Raw genomic sequence first — 21,373 nt, forward strand, 5'->3', positions numbered from 1 at the left:
TATAAATTTTCAACTAAAAAAGATAAATTTTCAACCAAAATTTGAATAGTTACATTTTAAAATAACTAAATCAACAAATCTTTAATAAATAGTTAAATTTTCTACCAAAGTGATGAATTTTAAAGTACAAAATAGTTAAAATTTTAAAAACAGTTATAAATCTTTAATTAAAAGCATAAATCTTCAATCAAAATGGTTGAATTTTCAACGCGCCAGATCAATTTTCTCCCAAAAAAGATCAATTTTTAACCAAATAGTTGAATTTCTCAATAAAAAGGTCAATTTTTAAACAAAAATAGAATGATTAAATTAAAAATCCACAAATTATCAACAAAATAGTAATACTTTATAACAAAATGAGGAATTTTCAATTAAAATGATGAATCTATAACTGGAATAGGTTAATTTTAAATCAAAAAGATGAATTTTCAACAAAATACATGAATTTTCTACTAAAAAAGATAAGTTTCCAACCATAAATTGAATGGTTACACTTTAAACCAACCAAATAGGCAGATCTTGCATAAATATTAAAATATGAATTTAAAACTAAAATAATGGAATTTTCAACTGAAATAGTTACATTTCCAATCAAAAAATTAGTTTGCAAACAAAAAAGAACGAACTTTCAACAAAATAGTTATATTTTCAATTAAATGGTTTTTAATATTAACTCAAAAACAGTTTAATTCAATTAAAAATTACGAGTTTTCAACCAAGAAGATTCATTTTCAACCGAAATGGAGAATTTTCAGTTGGCAAAATTAATCTCCAACAAAAAAACGTAATTTTCAACCAAACAGTTAAATAAAAAATTAAAAATTCTCGAAAAAATCGAGGTTGTGCAGGTTTTCGGAGTTTCAAATTTAAATTACCTCGTTACTTGAAGGAATTTTGCCCTCCTTTTGAAACCAAGTATTCGGCGCCCAGAGGTAAAGTTGCATTATCGTAGCTGCCATCTCTGCACTCAGTCGCTATAAGCAATTAAAAAATATATTAAAATTTTGGAAAAAATCAGGGCTCAGATCGAATAGAAGGCTTAAAAAAAGTCACATCAAATTTTTAAATATAATGAAAAAAAAACGTACCAAACACTAGATGACAGAAATGATAATGTAATTTGTTTAGAAATTTCGAGTACATTATTCTCATTGATATTCAAATATTCTTTGTGAAATAAAAATAAAATTTGAAGTTAAAACCATTTTTTAACAATAGTTATACAACTTGAAGGGTTCTAAATTTGGGTTAAAATACTTCTTTCTGAACTGTTAAACTTGTAAACTTGGAGAATTTTCAAATGAGAGTGGTTTGAAATTTACATTAATTTTGAAACTAAAATTAATTAAAATGAGTGATTAAATAATGTAATAAATATAGTATAAATATCAGTAAATAGAGAGACGAATTTTCAACTTAAAAATGTTTAGGAAACAGTTGACTTTTAAACCCGAAAGATTAATTTTCAATTAAATAATTGACCAACCAAATAACAATAATTTTAAACCAGATAGTTTCATTTAAAACCAAATAGTTGAGAATTTTCGGACAAGAGACGAATTTTTAAAATACAAAGATAAATTTTCAACCAAATGGTCGAATTTTCTGACAAAAAAAAATCAAATTCAACCAAGTGGGTAAATTTCAAGTCGACAAAGACGAGCTTTTTAAAAGACAACAGTTGAATTCTCAACAATAAAGTTATGTTTGAACCAAAAAAGATAAATTTTGGACCAAAGAAAATTACTTTTGAATAAAATAATTGAATTTTCAACCAAATGGTCGAATTTTAAAATAAAAGAGATGAAAGTTCAACAAAAAACAATTGCATTTTCAAAAAAAAAGTTGAATTTTCAATTTAAAAATACTATAGTTTGTTACAAGACAGTGAAATTTTAAAGAAATAAATCGTTTTTAAAGAAGACACAAATTTTTAACAAAATAGATGCAGTTTTAACCAAAAAGTTGAATTTACAATCAAAAAGGATGAATTTGCAATGAAGAAACATGAATTTCCAACCAAATAGTTAAACTTTCAAGCAAAGAGACGACCTTTTTAGAATACAGATGAATTTTCAACAAAATATATTAATTTTTAATCATAGTAGTTCAATTTTCATGCAAAAAATGACCTTCTTAGAATACAAATTTTTAACAAAAAGTTAATTTTCAAACAAAAAAGAGGACTTTTATACCACATAAGAGGAATTTTCAATTCAAAAGGATGAACTTTCTATCCAAAAAAGCGAATGTTCAATAAAAAAGTTAGATTTTCGACAAAAAAAAGATGATTTTTTAAACAAAATAGTCGAATTTTCAAGCCAAAAAGATGAAACTTTTTAAACGACAATTTTCAAATATCAGCCTGGAAAGTTAAATTTTGAACAAATAAATAATGTTTAACCAAGAGAGACAAATTATTAAAAACCAAAAGAATAGGACGCAACTAAATAGTTGAATTATCAACAAAATATATTGATTTTTAATCAAAGTAGTTCAACTTTCATGCAAAAAAGACGACCTTCTTAGAATACAAATAAATTTTCACAACAAATTTAATTTTCAACCAGAAAAGATGATTTTTATACCATAAAAGAGGAATTTTCAATCCAAAAGGATGAACATTCTATCCAAAAAGGCGAATATTCAACAAAACAGTTAAATTTTCGAGAAAAAAAAAGATGATTTTTTAAACAAAATAGTCGAATTTCCAACTAAATAGTTAAATTTTCAAGCAAAAAGATTACCTTATTAGAATACGGTTAAATTTTCAACAAAGCAGAATAATTTTTAATCAAAATATTTAAATTTGCATGCAAAAAAGACAACTTTCTTCGGATATAAATAAATTTTTACCAAAAAGTTAATTTTCAACCAAAAAAAAAAGGATTTTTATATCATGACTGTTCAACAAAACGGTTAAATTTTTGACAAATGAAATTATTTTTAACAAAATAGTTGAATTTTCATGAAATGTCGGCCTAAAAAGTCGAATTTTCAACAAACAAATCGTTTTTAACTAAGAAAGACGAATTTTAAAAAAACAGTTGAACTTTGATGTCAAATAGGCGAATTTTCAACAAAACAGTGAAATTTTCAAACAAAAAAAAAAAAAGATTTTTTAACAAAATAGTAGAATTTTCAAGCCAAAAGACGAGTTTTTTTAGAAGACCTGGAAATTTAAATTTGCAACCAAATAATTAACTAGTGATGCCAAAATAGGTTGTTTTTAGCCTATTTTTGGACCTCGCTAGCGACCTGGGGAAAAAATATAAAATTATGTTACAGATATCAAATTACTCGCTATTGAAAACCAAAACAAGCATCGCTTTTCGTTTTTCAAAAATTTCAAAACATTTAAAAAAATATTCCAAAAGTTTTTTTGTTAAAAATTCGTCTTTTGTGGTCGAAAATAATTGTTATCAACCCCTTACCAATCAAGAAAATATGTGATTTTACTTTTGTAACGTTTATTTTATAGAAAAAAATATAATGAAAAATGACTTTATTGACTTTAAAATTAGAGGTATTTCCTATTTTTTTATTTTTTTTGGGTCTTTTTAATCTCTAAATAGGGGTTTAGAAGATTAATTTTCAATGAAAAATATCACCTTTCAACAAAAAATGGAATAGATATATTTTTAGGTAAAAAAATTAATTCTTAAATAACAAAACAGCTAATTTTCCACAAAAGAGATGAATTTTCAATTAAAATGATGAATATTGAAAAAAGTTCATTTTCAGCATGATGCACAATTAGTTTAAAATATTAAGTTTCAACCAACAAAATGAAATTTCAATCCAAAAGACGATTGTTTAAGCAGAAGGATTAATTAAAAAAAAATGAAATAGTTAAATTTTTCAACTGAAGAGGTGAATCTTAAAATAGTAATTTTTAAAAAAACTAGTTCAATTTCAACGAACCGATTTTTCTAAACATTTTTGAATGAAATATTTCAATTTTCAACCAAAAAAATACACATTTTCAACAAAAAACATCAATTTTCAACTAAAAAATATCACTTTTCAACGAAAAATGGAATAGTTACATTCTGGTACAATAAATTAATTTTCGATCAATAAAAATGAAATTTCAACAAAATAGTTACATTTTCAACTTAAATAATAAATCTTCAAAAAATTAATTTTGAATAAAATAGTTCTTAAAGAAAAAAAAGAATTTTTAATAAACTACTTCAACTTTTTTATCGAGTAGCTGCATTTTTAACAAAATACATTAATTTTTAAACAAATTGTTGAATTTTAAAGCAAAAACGACGAATTATCTACAAATTTGATGAATTTTCAAACAAAAAAAAACATAAATTTTCCACAAAAAACATCAATTTTCAACAAAATGTTAAATTTTCAAACCGCGAATATTATTCTTTAACAAAAAAGTTAATGTTCTAGGTAAAAATTAAATTTTCATAAAAATAGTTTAACTTTCAACCAACTAGTTAAATATAAACAAAAAAATATGAATTTTTAACAAGAAACTTAATTTTCAACGGAATAGTTTAATTTTGTATCAAATTGTTGAATCCTCAACCAAACGATTAATTTAGAACCAAGAAGTTGAATTTTCAATAAAAGCGGATTAAATTTCCAGCCATAAAGAAAATTGAAAAAATAATTTTCAACAAAATACATTAATTCTCAAAAAAACAAATAAATCTTTTTTAACTAAGAAAGACGAATTAAGAAAAAACAGTTGAACTTGAAAGCCGAAGTAAGGAAGAGTTATCTACAAAACGGTTAATTTTTCAATCTAAAAATATTATTTTTTAACAAAAAAGTTAATTGCTACCAAAAAGTTAAATTTTCATAAAAATAGATTAACTTTTAACCAAATAGTTAAATTTAAAACAAAAATATGTATTTTTAACAAGCAAGTTAAATTTTAACCGAATAGTTTAATTTTCTACCAAATTGTTGAATCCTCAACCACTAAGATTAATTTTCGACCAAAAAAGACAAATTTTTAACAAAATACTTTTTGAATTTTTTTGGAATGTTTTGAAATTTTTTAAAGACGATGCCCGTCTTGATTTTCAATGACGAGTAATTTGATAACTGTAACATATTTTTATATTTTTTCCCCAGGTCGCTAGGGAGGTCCAAAAAAGGCTAACTTTGACGTCACTCTTTTCAACTCAGTAGTCCAATTTTTAACCAAGAAAAATTAATTTTTAAACCAAAATGGTTTGACATTTTTTTTTTTGGCTTTCTACTTATTCAAAACGCATTCAAGTGAAAAAGCAAGAAATAGTTGAAGTTCCTTGAAATCCGGGGAATAAAGTGAATTTCTCAATTATTCAATTTTTAATGTTTTAACACTTTGCGGCATGGTGGGAATACCGTAGTCCCACCTTTTTTCATATAATTTTTTGCGATTTCAGAGTAGTTTTTTTGGATTTTACACAGGTTTTTTTTTTTTTTTTTTTAATTTCATGGTCGCAGGATGATAGAAAATTGAAATTGTTGTGCGAAGGGTTTATATTTTTTAAATAATTTGTTAATACTTATAAACAAAGATGAAAAAAGCCTTTTTTGTTGAAAAAATTCATTTTTCAAAACACTTTCCATTATATCCTTATGAAAATGGGTTTTTAAGGGTTTTTGGGGTCTCTGAATACGAATCTGGACTCAGATTTTGAAAATTCTAAATGGCGGATCCAATATGGCTGCCGAAATTAGGAATATTTTGGGGTCAGTGATCACGAATATGAACTCAGATTTTGGAAATTTAAAATGGTGGATTCAAGATGGCGCCCGAAACTTGGAATATTTTTGGATTTTTTTCTGAAAATTGGTATACAGAGGTTTTTGGGGTCGCTGATCACGAATCTGAAATCAGATTTTGAAAATCCAAAATGACGGATCCAATATGGTGATCAAAATAATAAAGTTTTCCGGATATTTTTTTTAAATTAGTGTACAAGGATTTTTGGAGTCACTGATCACGAATCTGAATTTAGATTTTGAAAATTCAGAAAATAGGTACTAATCCATGTTTTGGATGAGCAGGAGTATATTTTTCCAAACCTCAATATTCTAAATTTTGTCATTTTGAATACAGTGTGCCAACTTTCAAAAAACAATTTAGCAATATTTTGAATTTTGGCCCGCCATTTTGAATGTTCAAAATCTAAGTTCAGATTCGTGATCAGAAATACCAAACACCCGTGTACACCAATTTTCAAAATAAGAAATTCCAAATTTTGGCCGCTATATTGGATCCGCCAGTTAGAATTTAAAAAATCTGAGTTCGAATTCCTGATTAGCGACTCAAAAAACCCCCTTTATACCAATTCTAAAAAAAAAATCCAAAAATATTCCAAATTTAATTCGCCATTTTGGATCCACCAATTTGAATTTTCTAAACCTGAGTTCAGATTCGTAATCAGCGACCCCAAAAACCCCTATGTACCGATTTTCATGAAAACTCGTTTCCCTGAAAAATGTATGCCGCAAAGGGTTAATTTAAATAGTATAATAGTTTCATTATGATTAAAATGAAAACTTAAGAATGTGGTAAGAATAAAAAACTGTTTTCTTACTTTGTATAAACTGCGAGAAAGCATATTCTTCACCAAAGCAGAAATAACAGTCGGGACATCCTCGGGAAGTAGTGGCAAATCTTCCTCGGCATAGCTGTGATTTTTCAGAGCCACTATTTCATTTTTTCTCGCGTAAAATGGATTTTTCTCACCGAAAATTTCATAGGCGATTGTTCCTGCCGTCCAGAGATCTGATTTCGTGTAATTTATGTTTGTGAAAGGTCCTGGAACAGCTGTGACAACTTCAGGCGCCATCAAGGCCACATTTCCACCCTTGTCCATATCGTGAGAATTATAGGGAAGGTACAATCCGTGATTTTTGTCTGCCAAGCAACAGCCGAAATCTGTGATTACAAGCGATGGACAGTTGTCGGACTCTTCCGACAAATCGAGGAGGATATTGTCACTTTTTAAATCTCTGAAAAATTTTAAAATCCGATTAAAACAAAAAAAAAGGAATCTACAAAAGATTTGAGCAAAAATAGACACTGTTAAATAGAATTTTGTTGTAAAAAAAAAGATTTTTGTTTTTAAAAAATACCTGTGAGCAATTCCATGGCAATTCATGTGAGCGATTCCTTCCAACAATTGTGCCAGAAGCAAAATCGACTCTCTTGTACGGATATTTCGTTCGGACAAATACTGTTTTAAAGTCGTATCGTATCTGAAAAACGGAAGATGTGAAATTTCAGTCACGGAAAAATACATGGAAAAAGTGTCAATCATTTTATTTTTTAAATTCCCTGATTTTTTCCTGGTCCAATTTTTTATTTCTCAGTTCATTATTGTTTAAAGACAAGCATTATAATCTTGTGACATTTTCAGGATCGAATCTTTTATAAACAGAATAGAACAATTTCAATTAAAAAGAAATAGTTAAATTTTCCAAAAACTTGAATGATTGAAATGATTGAATGTTCCACCTTCAAATATGAATTTTCAACAAACGGTCAACCAAATGGTCGAATTTTTATTAAAAAAAAAAAGATAAATTCTCAACAAAAAATATAATAGTTGATATTTCAACAAAAAGATGAGTTTTAAAACAACAAAAAAACGACTTTTAACCAAAGAAGATTATTTTCCTACAAAAAAAGACGAATTTTCAACAAAATAAATAAATTTTTAAACAAATAGTAGAATTTTACACTAAACAAGATACATTTTCAGTAAAAAATTAATTTCCGGCGTAAAAAAAATTATCAAGATAATATTAAAATTTTCGACTAGAATAATGAATTTTCAATCTAAATGGATGATTTTTGGGTTCAACCAAATACTTCAATATTCAATAAACAAGGATTCATTGTTAACTAAACAGTTTAATTTACAACAAAGTACTTTAGCGTTGTTCATGAAAATTCAAAAGTCTAAAATTGTAACGACTTACAATGATCGAAATCAGATTTTTTTAATTATCATCGTTTTTTATTTTAAACTCAATTTAAAATTTTTTAATTTCAAATCTTCCTTTAGAATCATTATTCATACATTGAAAATTAAAAATAAAATAAAGAATACAAAACAATATTGCTACGACATGATTTCATTTTTTTAAATTGTATAATTTTGTGCTTTTCAATTCGAGAATGCTTTATATTTATATCTAAAATTAATAAATTAAAAACTGATTATCAAGGCCTTTAATATGAAATTTTGAAATATGCAATATCGAAATGGTCCTAAAATTTTAGTTTGAAACTACAATATTGTGAAATTTAAAATTCACAAGCTCCAGAAAATAATCTAACAATTAATTTAAGAAAAAACTTCAGAGTGAAGGCCTCAAAGATTAAACTGTTTTACAATTGCACATTCAAAATAAAATTGTAAAAATTTGAAACACGATAAATATATTATTAATAGGTATCATATCACGGTTCGCAAAAATTTTTCCGGTCAATAAAATTTTTAAAATAGAAGATTAAAAACATTTTTAATTCAAATTTTTATCAACTTAAAAGTTCTTAAATTAAAATTTAAATTATGTGCATTTTAAGTCGTTTAAGCATTCTTGAAAAGATTAAAAATTTAATTTCAAAATCTTAAGAAACCTAGAAGTTGTTTTAAATTATTTCAAATTTCAAATTATTTTGGAAAAATTTTCAGAACTTTACTAATGTAAACCAAAATGTATATTTTTTTCATATTTAAAACAAAAAATTTAGGAGCTAAATGTGAAAGGCTTCAATAGAATAAAGAAAAAAGTCTTAATATTCCTAGAAAAATTAAAAATGATTTTTCAGTTTGAAAAATTATTTTAACAGAGTATTTAAAAAGATTTTAAGAGATTTCCAAAATTGTAGGAAAAATTCTATTCATTGTAAAATATGTTTAGAAGTTTTGAAAAAAAATTTCACACTTCGTTTAAATTACTTGACATAATTTCTAGTTTTAAATTAATTTTGAGTCATTACTCAAATTTTTTCAAAAAATAATAAGTGCAATTATTATTTCTACATAAAAATTCAAAAAATTCGCTTAAAAATTAAACATTATTTAAAGTAGAACAATAAAAATTGTAACGTTAAAAGTTTAAAAGCTTGTCGAAATTCTAGAGATTCAAAGTTTTCCATGTAAAACAATTAAATTTCAAACTCTTCCTTTATTTATTTCGTTTCAATTTACTCGTTTTAAATGAACAGTGAAATATTCCTACATATTAAATAATCATTCTTTTTCAAAATTACAAAATTTCAAATTAAATGGGTTAAAAAGTGAATAATTTAGATTGAAGCAATATTTTTCAAATTTATAAAAGCCTTCAATTACGAATATATCATTATTAAGTGATTTTTTTTAGTTGAAAATAGGTTATAAAGTTTCAATCGCACCTTTAAATTTTTTTAATGACTAAGACTTTCAAATTGAAACAGTAAAAATCTGAAAATTCTTAAACTTTGAACGAATGTAGAATCGTTTTATCAACAAATTATTGTTCAGTTTTTAATACTTAAAGTACAGATCCATTTGAAAAATTATTTATTTATATTTACAGTTGATAAACTAATACTGTCTTTTTCGAAATGTTTTAAAATCTTCTGAAAAAATATAAAACCGTTTAAAATCTTTAAACTCTGGTTTGCACCCTTTTTGAAATCTCTGAATTTGAAATTTTTATAAAAATTGTATGAACTCATTAAAATTGTTGATATCTTTCATAAATCTTTTAAAATGTTGGTAACATTTTTGAAATATACGTGAAATGTTCAAAATCTGTGTAAAATTTATGTAACATCTTTGTGAAATCTTGTAAACAAATTTGAAATTGTTTAAAATATCTCAAATGTTTTGAAATCTTTGAAATTGAATTCTTCATGAAAATTTTATGAAATCTTTGAAATATTTGTGAAATCTTTTCTTTCTATTCATTTGAAATCATTTCAGTATTTGAAGTATTTTTATATCTTTTTAAATTTTGATAAAATCTTTGAAATATTTGTGAAATGTTCGAAATCCATGAAATATTTTGAAATCTTCTAAACAAATTTAAAATCGTTTAAAATCTTTGAAATCATTATAAATTCTTTGAAATACTTGTGAAATCTTTCATGCATCTTTTGTATTTATTTGAAATAACTTAAATATTTAAAAATTTTGTGAAATATTTTGAAATTTTCAACAAAAAAAAAACATGTCAACTTGCTTAAAATATTGAAAATGCTTTAGCGTACTTTTTGAAATCTTTGAAATTCCTAAATTTTAAATCTTTATAAAAATTTTATATAATCTTTAAAATATTTTCGAAATCTTTATATTCATTTGATATCATTGTGAAATCTTTCTAAATGTTGGTAAAATCTTTGAAATATTTGTGAAATGTTCAAAATCTATGTAAAATCCATGTAACATTTTTGTGAAATCTTTTGAAATCTTGTAAACGAATTTCAAATAATTTAAAATATCTAAAATGTTTTGAAAACTTTAAAATCTGGTATGCTATACCCATTTTTAAATCTTTGAATTTGAAATCTTTATCAACATTTTATCATATCTTTGAAATCTTTTGAAATCTTATAAAATTTCTTGGAACCTTTTGGAATTGTTTAAAACCTTTGATTATTTGATTATTAAAATCTTTTGAAATCATTATAAATTCTTTGAAATACTTGTGAAATCTTTTATACATCTTTTACATTTATTTAAAATCACTTAAATATTTAAAACTTTTGTGAAGTATTTTAAAATTTTCTAAAAAAAATATATAATTGCTGAAAATCTTGGAAATGTTTTGTGTTTTGGCGTATTTTTTGGAATGTTTGAAATTCCTGAATTTTAAATCTTTATAAAAATTGTATGTAATCTTTGAAATATTTGTGAAATCTTTTGTATTCATTTGATATCATAAAAATAGTTGATATCATTGCGAAATCTTTTTAAATCTTGTAAACGAATTTCAAATCATTTAAAATATCTAAAATGTTTTGAAATCTTTGAAATCTGGTATGCTGTACCCTTTTTAAAATGTTTGAATTTGACATCTTTATCAACATTTTATCAAATCTTTGAAATGTTTTGTATTCGTTTGATTTGTGTGTCTTCAAGACTGCACTTTAAAATTATTTAAATTAAAAAAAAAAAACGCTTAAAAATAAAAATCTTAAATGAAGAATGTTTAAAGTAAAAGATTTTCGAATTACGCATTGTAAGCTGAAAACATAATTGAAAAACATGTCAATTCAACTAATTATTAAAAAAATTGTTGAACTCAAACTTGGAAAGATTTTTCTACTGAAAATTTGTAGAATTCCCAGGCAAAACTTTGAAAATTATATACTTTCTAGTTGGGAATTTTCAAGAATGAAAAATTGCGCAAATTATGAAACACACGATAATTGTGAAAACAAAGAATTAAAATATACCTCTTCATGAGAAGAAAGAGGCTCATATTTCTTCCAGAACCTTCAGGATAAATTCTTGCCGGCAAAGCATCAGGATACATTCTCAGAGATCCTGGCAAATACGGCACGCGATCAGCAAAAACGTAATACATGGCGACAATGTTGGGATGAGGAGGAAGCACTCGTTTGTTATCAACCATCACTTGCTCCCAGTTGGCCAGTTCCTCGTTTTGGTAGTAGTTTCGCGCTGGAACCGTTTCACGGTACATGGATCTCAAAATTGAGGTCGCATTTGACTCGGCATCATAATTAAACATCATTTTAATCGCCAGGGGAAAGGTGGAAACTTTGCTTTTGTCGTCAATTACGAGTTGATCGTTGTCCTCATTCTGGGTCAGAGTTTTCAGATGAGCTGCGTGAACTACAGCTGAGCATCCTTTCGCGATTACTGGACCGATCACGAAATCTTTCAGATTTGTTGATTCGGCCTCACCCAAGACAGTTTCGTAATTTTGCTCGTTATGGGGTTTGTTCCACTGTAATTTAGATACTGCTTCCTGAAATAAAATGGAATATTTTTCACAGGTTAAGTAGCCAAGGTGTCCAACGACTTCTAGGAACGAAATTCAAGTTATTTTTCTAGGATTTTCAGGTCAAGAAATCCATGTAGTTTTACTACAAACAAAATCAAATAATCGTTTGTTATAGATGTCAAAGATGAAACATTTAATTATTTTATTGGCTAACAAATTTTAAGAAAAGCCAAATCATAAATAAACAAATTCTTTATTTTTTTCAAAAATAAGTCGTCTTTGTGAAATCTTTGGAATTATTTTTTTAAATCTTTGTAAAGTACTAGAAATCCTTGAAATGTTTGAAATCTTTTTAAATTCTTGTAAAATCTTTGAAATCCTTGAATATTTAAAATTTCTGCGAATTTTTTTGGAATATTTGAACATTTTTCTTTCATATCTTTGTTTGTGGAATATTTTGTGCTCGTTTGAAATTATTTAAATTTCCTAAAATTTTTGGAAACCTTTTGAAATTGTTTAAAGCTTTTGAAATGATCTGAAATCTTTGATATCTTTTGAGAGTTTTTTTAAATTAATGAAATCTTTTGAAATCCTTATAAATTCTTTGAAATACTTGTGAAATATTTTCTACATCTTTTGTATTTATTTAAAATATTCAAAACATTTATGAAATCTTTTATATTCGTTTGAAATACTTAAAGTTTTTGATATTTTTGAAGAAATTTTGAAATTTCAAATCTTCTAAAATTTCTTGAAACCTTTTTAAATTATTTAAAACCTTTGAAATAATCTGAAATCTTTGATATTTTTTTAGAAATTTTTTAAATTATTGAAATCTTTTCAAATTATTATGAATTCTTTAAAATACTTGTAAAATCTTTCATACACCTTTTGTATTTATTTGAAATCACTTGAACATTTAAAACTTTTGTGAAGTATTTTGAAATTTTCTAAAAAAAATGTAAACTCGCTTAGAATCTTGGAAATGTTTTGTGTTTTGGCGTACTGTTCCCTTTTTGAAATCTTTAAAGTTCCTGAATTTTAAATCTTTATAAAAATGGTATGTAATCTTTGAAATATTTGTGAAATCTTTTGTATTCATTTGATATCATTAAAATTGTTGATATCTTTGTGAAATCTTTTTAAACGTTGGTAAAATTTGGGTAAAATCTTTGAAGTATTTGTGAAATGTTTGAAATCTATGTAACATCTTTATGAAATCTTTTGAAATCGTTTGAACTTGAAATCTTTATGAACATTTAAAAAAATCTTTGAAATACTAGCTAAATATTTTGTGTTCATTTGGAATCATTTAGATATTTTACATCTTTTAAAATTTTGGTAAAATCTTTGAAATCTTCAAAATATTTGTAAAATGTTCGAAATCTTTGAAATTTTGTTTGAAATATTTTGAAATCTTTTTAACAAATATAAAATCATTTAAAATCTTTGAAATATTTGTGAAATCTTTTGTATTCATTTGAAATCATAAAGATTTGTTTTATCTTTGTGAAATATTTTTAAATGCTGGTAAAATCTTTAAAAACATTGTGAAATGTTCTAAATCTACGTAAAATCTATGTAACATATTTGTGAAATCTTTTGAAATCGTTTAAAATATGTCAAATGTTTTGGAATATTTGAAATTGAAATCTTTATGAAAATTTGATGGAATGTTTCAAATATCTGTGAAATCTTTTCTATTCATTTGAAATCAATTCAATATTTGAAATCTTTTGAAATTTTGGTAAAATCTTTTAAATATTTTGAAATCTTCTAAACAAATATAAAATCGTTTACACTCTTTAAAATTTTCTGAAATCTTTGAAATCTGGTGTGCTATACTCTTTTTGAAATCTCTGAATTTGAAATCTTTATGCAAATTTTATGAAATATTTTTAAATTTTGGTAAAATCTTTAAAAAATCCTTGAAATCTTTGTAAAATGTTTTGAAATATTTTTGAAACGTTCGAAAGCATTGTAAAATCTTTGAAATCTTCTAAACAAATTTAAAATATTTTAAAATCTTTCAAATGTTTCAAAATATTTTATAACTAATGTGTTATATTCTTTTTGAAATCTTTGAATTTTTTTAAACTTCTGAAATCTTTGGAATAATTGTGAAATCTTTTGTATTCATTTAAATAAAATAAGTGTTTTAAAAGCAAAAAATGAAATTAAAGGTTGTCGTGAAAGATTCAAGATTTCCAGAGAAGAAAAACTCGAGGTGTTCGAGGTCGCTCGTATTTATTATTTAGGGATATGTATATATTTTATACCCTGATTTCCCAGCAGACGCCTTCCAATTCATCCTCTTTTGTCAGGATTCCGGTCCCAGAAGCTAAAGAAACACCCACGAGAGCAAAAAACGGTCTCGAATCTCCAAAAAGTAAACGACTTGCTGCTCGACGTCGTAAATCTGCTGCTAGAGTGTTGGTGACTCTTTTCAAGATATTGTCGACGAATAATCGTCGAGCCTGGGCTCCCAGAAAGCCAAGGTGCCTACCAGCAGCTGAAGAAATACCGGTACCCTGAGGCACATGGCCCTGGGATTTCCCTTTAAAAATAGACACAGAGTGATTATTTATAATATCTAAATCCGAGTAAAACTTACAAACTTCACCAAATTAATCTAATCATTTAAAAGAAGCATCGTTCCGTAAATTTTTTGTAGAATCCTGAATCACTGCATCTTTTTGTCAATAATTGTCATCCAATGTTTGTCATACATGTAAAAAATAAGCCATTTCATTTTTTTTGGGCCAAAAATTTCTAAAGAAAGCCAAATCGTAAATAAACAAATGCTTAATTTTTTGCGAACATGAGTCGTCTTTGTGAAATCTTTAGGAATATTTTAAAACCTTTTTAATGTGTTTCAAATCATTGAAATCTTTGTGAAATCGTATTACAAACCTTAATGAAAGCTTGAAATTTCGGTGAAATCTTTGATAAATCGTTTGGCATTTTTCAAAGCTTTTGTAAAATCTTTAAAAGTCTTGAAATCTTTGTAAACTCTTTCTTTAATCTTTGTTTACGAAATCTTTTGTGTTTGTTTAAAATCATTGAAGTCTTTTGAAATCTTTTCAAATGTGTTGAAACCTTTTGAAATCGCTTAAAATCTTTGAAATGTTTTGAAATTCTTGAAATATTTGTGAAATCTTTCTGAAATTTGTTGTAATCGTTTAAAAACACTGGAATATTTTTAATCTTTGTTAAATCTTTCGAAATCTTATTAAAAAATTTGATATCGTTAAAATATTTGAGAAATCTTTCGGAAATCTTTCGTAATCGTTTGAAATCTTGTCAAACATTTTTAAATCATTTAAAATCTTTGAAATGGTTTGAAATCCTTGAAATCTGATGTACAGCACCCTTGTTGAAATCTTTGAAATTCTCGTATTGTTTTGAATCCTTCATGAATGTTTTATGAATCTTTAAAATGTTTTGAAATCTTTAAATTATTTTGAAAGTTTTAAACTCTTTGTGTAATGTTCGAAATCTTAGCGAAATGTTCGAAATCTTTTTAAAATCTTTGCGAAATCTTTTGAAATCTTCGTGAATTCGTTCAAATTATTTAAACTATTAGAAATCTTAGTCAAATCTTTTGATATGCCCTAAAAATTTTTGAAATTGTTTAAAAACTTTGAAATGTTTTGAAATATTAGAAATGTGGTTTAATATACCATTGTTAAAATCTTTAAACTCTTTTGTAAGTTTTAAAATCATTGTAAAATGTTCGAAATCTTTGTGAAATTTTCCAAATCTTTATGAAATTTTCGAATTCTTTGGAGATTTTTGTGAAAACTTTTTGATCTAGTGTACACGACTTTTTTAATGTTTGAAATACTTGAAATCTTTGTGAAATATTTAATAATCTTAGTGAATCTTTGTTTGGAAAATCTTTTGTATTCGTTAAGTCATTGAATTATTTGAAATATTTTGAAATCTTCTAAGATGTTTTAAAACCTCCTGAAATCGTTTCAAATTTTTCAAATCTTTGAAATCTGGTGTCCTGTGCCCTTTTCCAAATCTGTGAAATTCTTTAAATCTTAAAAGTTATAAAATATTTGTGAAAATGCTGTAAAATATTTATTTAAATCTGGCGTGCACGCTTTTTTTAAATCGTTAACATCCGTGAAATCTTTATGAAATGTTAAAGATACCTAATCATTTAACAGAAGGATCGTTTCATAAATTTTTTGTAAAATCCTGAATTACTACATTTTTTGCCAATAATTGTCATCCAATTTTTGTCATACATGTAAAAAATAAGCCATTTCATTTTTTTTGGGCCAAAAATTTCTAAAGAAAGCCAAATCGTAAATAAACAAATGCTTAATTTTTTGCGAACATGAGCCGTCTTTGTGAAATCTTTAGGAATATTTTAAAACCTTTTTAATGTGTTTCAAATCATTGAAATCTTTGTGAAATCGTATTACAAACCTTAGTGAAAGCTTGAAATTTCGGTGAAATCATTTGGCATTTTTCAAAGCTTTTGTAAAATCTTTAAAATGCTTGAAATCTTTGTTAAATCTTTCTTTAATCTTTGTTTGCGAAATCATTTGTGTTTGTTTAGAATCATTGAAGTCTTTTGAAATCTTCTCAAATGTGTTGAAACCTTTTGAAATCGCTTAAAATCTTTGAAATGTTTTGAAATTCTTGAAATCCTTATGAATTCTTTAAAGAAATTGTGAAATATTCTCTAAGTCTTTTGTATTCGTTTGAAATCACTGGAATATTTGAAATATTTGTGAAATCTTTATGAAATTTGTTGTAATCGTTTAAAAGCACTGGAATATTTGTAATCTTTGTTAAATTTTTTGAAATCTTGTAAAAAATTTTGATATCGTTTAAAATATTTGAAATGTTTTTAAAACTTTGAAATATGTTGTAACCTTCTTGAAATCTTTTTAGTCATTGAAAGCTTTGATATGCACGAAAACTTTGTGCAATATTTTTAAATCTTCATAAAATCTTTGAAATATTTTTGAAATGTTTCTTTAATCTTTGTTCGTGAAATCTTTTCTGTTCGTTTGAAATGATTAAAATATTTTCAAATTTGTTGAAACCTCTTGAAATCATTAAAAATCTTTAAAATTTTTTGAAATATTTGAAATCTGGTTGGAATCTAAAATTCTTGAAATTTTTTGAAATCCTTCAGAATTCTTTTAAATATTTGAGAAATCTTTTGTAATCGTTTGAAATCTTGTCAAACATTTTTAAATCGTTTAAAATCTTTAAAATGGTTTGAAATCCTTGAAATCTGGTGTACTGCAACCCTTGTTGAAATCTTTGAAATTCGCGTACTGTTTTGAAATCTTTATGAATATTTTATTAAATCTTTGAAACTTCTGTGAAATCTTTTGACATCTACTAGCAAATTTTGAAGTTGTTTAAAATGTTTGAAATGTTTTGAAATCTTTTGAAAGTTTTAAAATCTTTGTGCAATGTTAGAAATATTAGCGAAATCCTTGTGAAATCATTGGAATCGTTTAAATTATTACAAATCTTAGTTAAAATCTTTTGATATCTCCTAAAAAAATTTGAAATTGTTTAAAATCTTTAAAATGTTTTCAAATCTTACAAATGTGGTTTAATATACCTTTTTTAAAATCTTCGAACTATTTGTAGCTTTTAAAATCTTTGTGAAATGTTTCAAATTTTTCAAATCTTAGAAATTTGGCGTGCTGTACCCCTTTTCAAATCTTTGAAATCCTTTAAATCTTTAAAGTTTTAAAATGTTTGTGAAATTGCTGTGAAATCTTGATTGAAATCTGGCGTGCGCGCCTTTTTTAAATCGTTAACACCCGTGAAATCTTTATGAAATGTTAAACATATTAAAAATATTTTGAAATGTTTGAAATATTTTGAAATCTTTAGAAATATTTTGTAACCTTTTGAAATATGCTGTTTACTCAAAAACCGAGTGGTCAACCCCTCGAAAAATCCGTTGTATGGCCATTGCTTATTCTAATTCTGAAACTGAATTAACATCGAAATTTTAAACTAATAGTTTTTATAATTTCTAAGTTGAACACCTCAACAAAAAATGCCTTGAAATATCTTTATTTATCATGTAATAAGCAAAAGATAAATTATATCTTGACGAATACAAAAATTTTCAGCAGCAAGATTTTTTCTAAATAAGATGTTTCTTTCATAATAGGCTAAATATTTAAATTACTCTTCACATTTCGATAAAATTACAGTTTTAAAAGAAAGAATAAAAAAAGAATAGTTAAAACTCAAGGTTTTCGTGAAAAAATCAAAGAGATTTTAAGGTTTTCAAGGTCACTAGACATCCTGGTTATAGAAATCACTGTCTTTTCAGAAATATTTAAAGTTTAAAATATAACATAAATAAGTTTGACGTTTAAAATATTAAAAATTGATAAATGTTACACATTTTAGGAAATTAATTTTGAAATCTTTGGAATAACTGTGAAATCGTTTGAAATCCTCAAAAATCTGCTAAAGCCTTTTAAAATCATTTTTAAATCTTTGAAAAGTCTTTTGAAACGGTATTGCATCTTTCAAATATCTTAAAATCTTTTACATAATTGTAAAATATTTTGAAATTGTTTGAAACCTGATGTACGTGCCTTTGTGAAATCTTTGGAATCAAAGATTTGATTTAGCCTTTGTCAAGTCATTTAATCTCGTTTGAAATCTGATGTGCAATACCTTTGTAAAATATTTTGAAATCGTTTTTTGATCCTTTTAAATATTGGGAATTTTTCTGAAATCTTTGAATTCTAATGTACATGGCCTTTGTAAAATCTTTTCAAACTTTTTGAAATATTTGTAATGCCTGAAACTTTTCTCTAATCTTTTAAAATCTCTTTAAAAATTAGAAATCTTTGTGAAGACTTTTGAAACACTTTAAAATTTTCAAATCCTTCTGAAATCTTTTGAAATTTCATATACAATTCCTTTGAAATTTTTTTTAAATCTTTGCGAATTCTGCGAAGAAATTTTTAGGAAAACTTTTTAAATATTTGAAATCTTTCCAAAATCTTTGTGAAGACTATTTAAATCGTTCTAAATCATTCAAATATTCAAATTTTTTTTAATCTTTGTGAAATCTTTTGAAACTGTTTGAAATCAGATGCGTACGCCTCTGTCAAATAATTTATATGTTTGTGAAATCTTTGAAATCCTTAAAACCTTAAAACCTTTTTGAAAACTTTTAAATAATTGTGAAATAATTGGAATCTTTGTGAAGTATTTTGAAACCGTTTGAAATCTTTCAAATATTTTTAAATCTTTGTAAAATATTTGGAATTTTTCCTAATAATTTTTAAACATTAAAAAAAATGTTAAGCGTTTGAAACCTGATGTACATACACATCTTTGTGAAATATTTTGAAAGCTTTGAAATCTTTAAAATCTTTGTGACCTCTTGTAAAATCTTCGGAAATCTCTTTACATCTTTTGAAATATTTTTAATCTTTCTGAATTGTTTGCCAAATCTTTTGACACCGTTTGAAGTCATTGAAATGTTTTAAAATTCTTGAAAATATTTTGAAATCGTTTGATTTTCAACAAATAATTTTCATAATTCATAAGTTTAATATCACAATAAATGCATACTTTATTATTCTTCACCACATTTTAAATATGAAAGTACTAAAAGATTATAAGAAATACTAGAAGTCTAAAGGATTTGAATTACTCTTCGAATTTCAATTAAATTAAAGTCTTCTAAATAAATAATAAAAATTTAAGGTTCTTATTGGTATATGTGCTGTATTTGTAGTACATGAAAAATGCAATAAGGCAGATAATAATTGAACGAGCATGGTGATCATTTAAAGATGACATTTTGCTTTGTAATTAGAAATTTAAGTAAAACAATATTCATGTGCCTTGCATTTTATAGCTTCGATTGCTTTTTGCGGAATTTCATTGAATAATTAAAACGCTGAATAGTGTAAAATATTCACTTTTCATTTCAAAATTTTATAATATGATGAGAACAAACATTGAACAATGATTTCATCGCAGTATTTTTTTACATTAAAAATGTCTGAATTATGCGCGGAGAAAATAGATTATTATGCGAAATTAGTCGTCGCAAAATGGAATTATGCGTTATAAAAATATTATTTTAAGGCATAAAATATACTTTTCAACTTCAGCAAATATCGAAAAAAGAAAAAAAATCTATCATACCTTTTGTTCGGTTTTTTACTTAAATTTTTCATTAAAACTTTACCTGAGAGCTGAAAAATTAGAAAGACTCATTTTAGCTACAGTTTCCAGTATTGGGCAACTATAATAATTAAAAAACTGAACAAAATGTGTGGTCCAAGATAATATTTTTTTAAATGTTGAATCGAAGAAACATGTATTTTTTTAGCATAAACATAATATTCCTACATTTTTTTGCTCAATGCCTAATCTTAAAATCGTTAACTTTTAAAGGTCTCAAATTTCTACATTTAAAATTTAAAAACCTTTAAAAATGTACATTTGATTTTGTTAAAAATTTAGTAAATCATTTGAAAGTTTTTAAAGTAATTTTTCATTTACTCTTAGAATATATTTTTCAAATTAAAAAATCATTTGAAATTTTCCCATGAATCTTAAGGGTCTCCAGAAATTATTAGGAACAAAATTCATTATCTTTATAAAATCTTCTAACAAAAAATTGAAATCGTTTAAAATCTTGGAAATATTTCGAAATCCTAGAAATCAGGTATACTAGACCCTTTTTAAAATCTTAAAAATTTTTCAAATATTTTGAAAGTTCACTTTATTAAATCTTTGAAATCCTTGAAATCTATAAGAAATGTTCGAAATTTTCGGGAAATTTTTGTGAAATCTTTTAAATATATCGTACACGCCTTTATTGCATTTTTTAAATACCTTGAAAACTTTTTAATTCTTTGTCAAATCTTTTTTAAATATTTGTGTGTGAAATCTTTTTATATCCATCGAAATCATTGACTTATTTAGCAGGAAAAAAAGAAATAAAAAAATTATAGAATTATCAACAATATTAAAGTCTGTTCATTACTTTTCGTAGTATTTGTTCTAAACGAGATGCTTCTTCCATAACGGGTTAACAGATTTCAATTACTTTTTGCATTTTAATCAAAAAACTGCTTCAAAAGCAAAAAATAAATAAAATTCAATGTTATCGTCAAAAATTCATGGAGAAATCAAGGTTTTCTAGGTCGCTGGAAAATTTTGAAACCGTTCGAAATTATAAATTCAGGGTGGCCGTTTTAATCGAAGAAAAAATTTTCCGGTCATTTCCCGGTTCACAAACATTTTTCACGGCCAATGGAATTTAAAAAATCCAACTATATTCTAAAAATGTTTCCATATAAAGTAATAAACAATAAACAACAAATTGAAGCATTTAAAGTGGAACCCTTGAATTCCAGACTTTTATAATTGAAGTTTAAAAGTTTTATTACTTTTATAA

General features: G+C 25.0%; 1 protein-coding gene across 1 annotated transcript in view; it reads right to left on the minus strand.

Moving 5' to 3' along the window:
• Positions 1-21,373, minus strand: part of LOC117168791 (serine/threonine-protein kinase PINK1, mitochondrial) — a 28,308-nt gene that overhangs the window by 3,645 nt on the left and 3,290 nt on the right. Inside the window, exons 2-6 of the mRNA XM_033354596.1 lie at positions 14,217-14,494; positions 11,426-11,961; positions 7,105-7,227; positions 6,564-6,981; positions 876-974 (exon numbers count right to left, since the gene is read on the minus strand). Coding sequence (XP_033210487.1) covers positions 876-974; positions 6,564-6,981; positions 7,105-7,227; positions 11,426-11,961; positions 14,217-14,494 — 1,454 coding nt within the window. The remainder of the gene's footprint in view (positions 1-875; positions 975-6,563; positions 6,982-7,104; positions 7,228-11,425; positions 11,962-14,216; positions 14,495-21,373) is intronic.

The sequence above is a fragment of the Belonocnema kinseyi genome, chromosome 3 (genome assembly GCF_010883055.1).
Source record: "Belonocnema kinseyi isolate 2016_QV_RU_SX_M_011 chromosome 3, B_treatae_v1, whole genome shotgun sequence".
In the NCBI taxonomy this organism is placed as follows: domain Eukaryota; kingdom Metazoa; phylum Arthropoda; class Insecta; order Hymenoptera; family Cynipidae; genus Belonocnema; species Belonocnema kinseyi.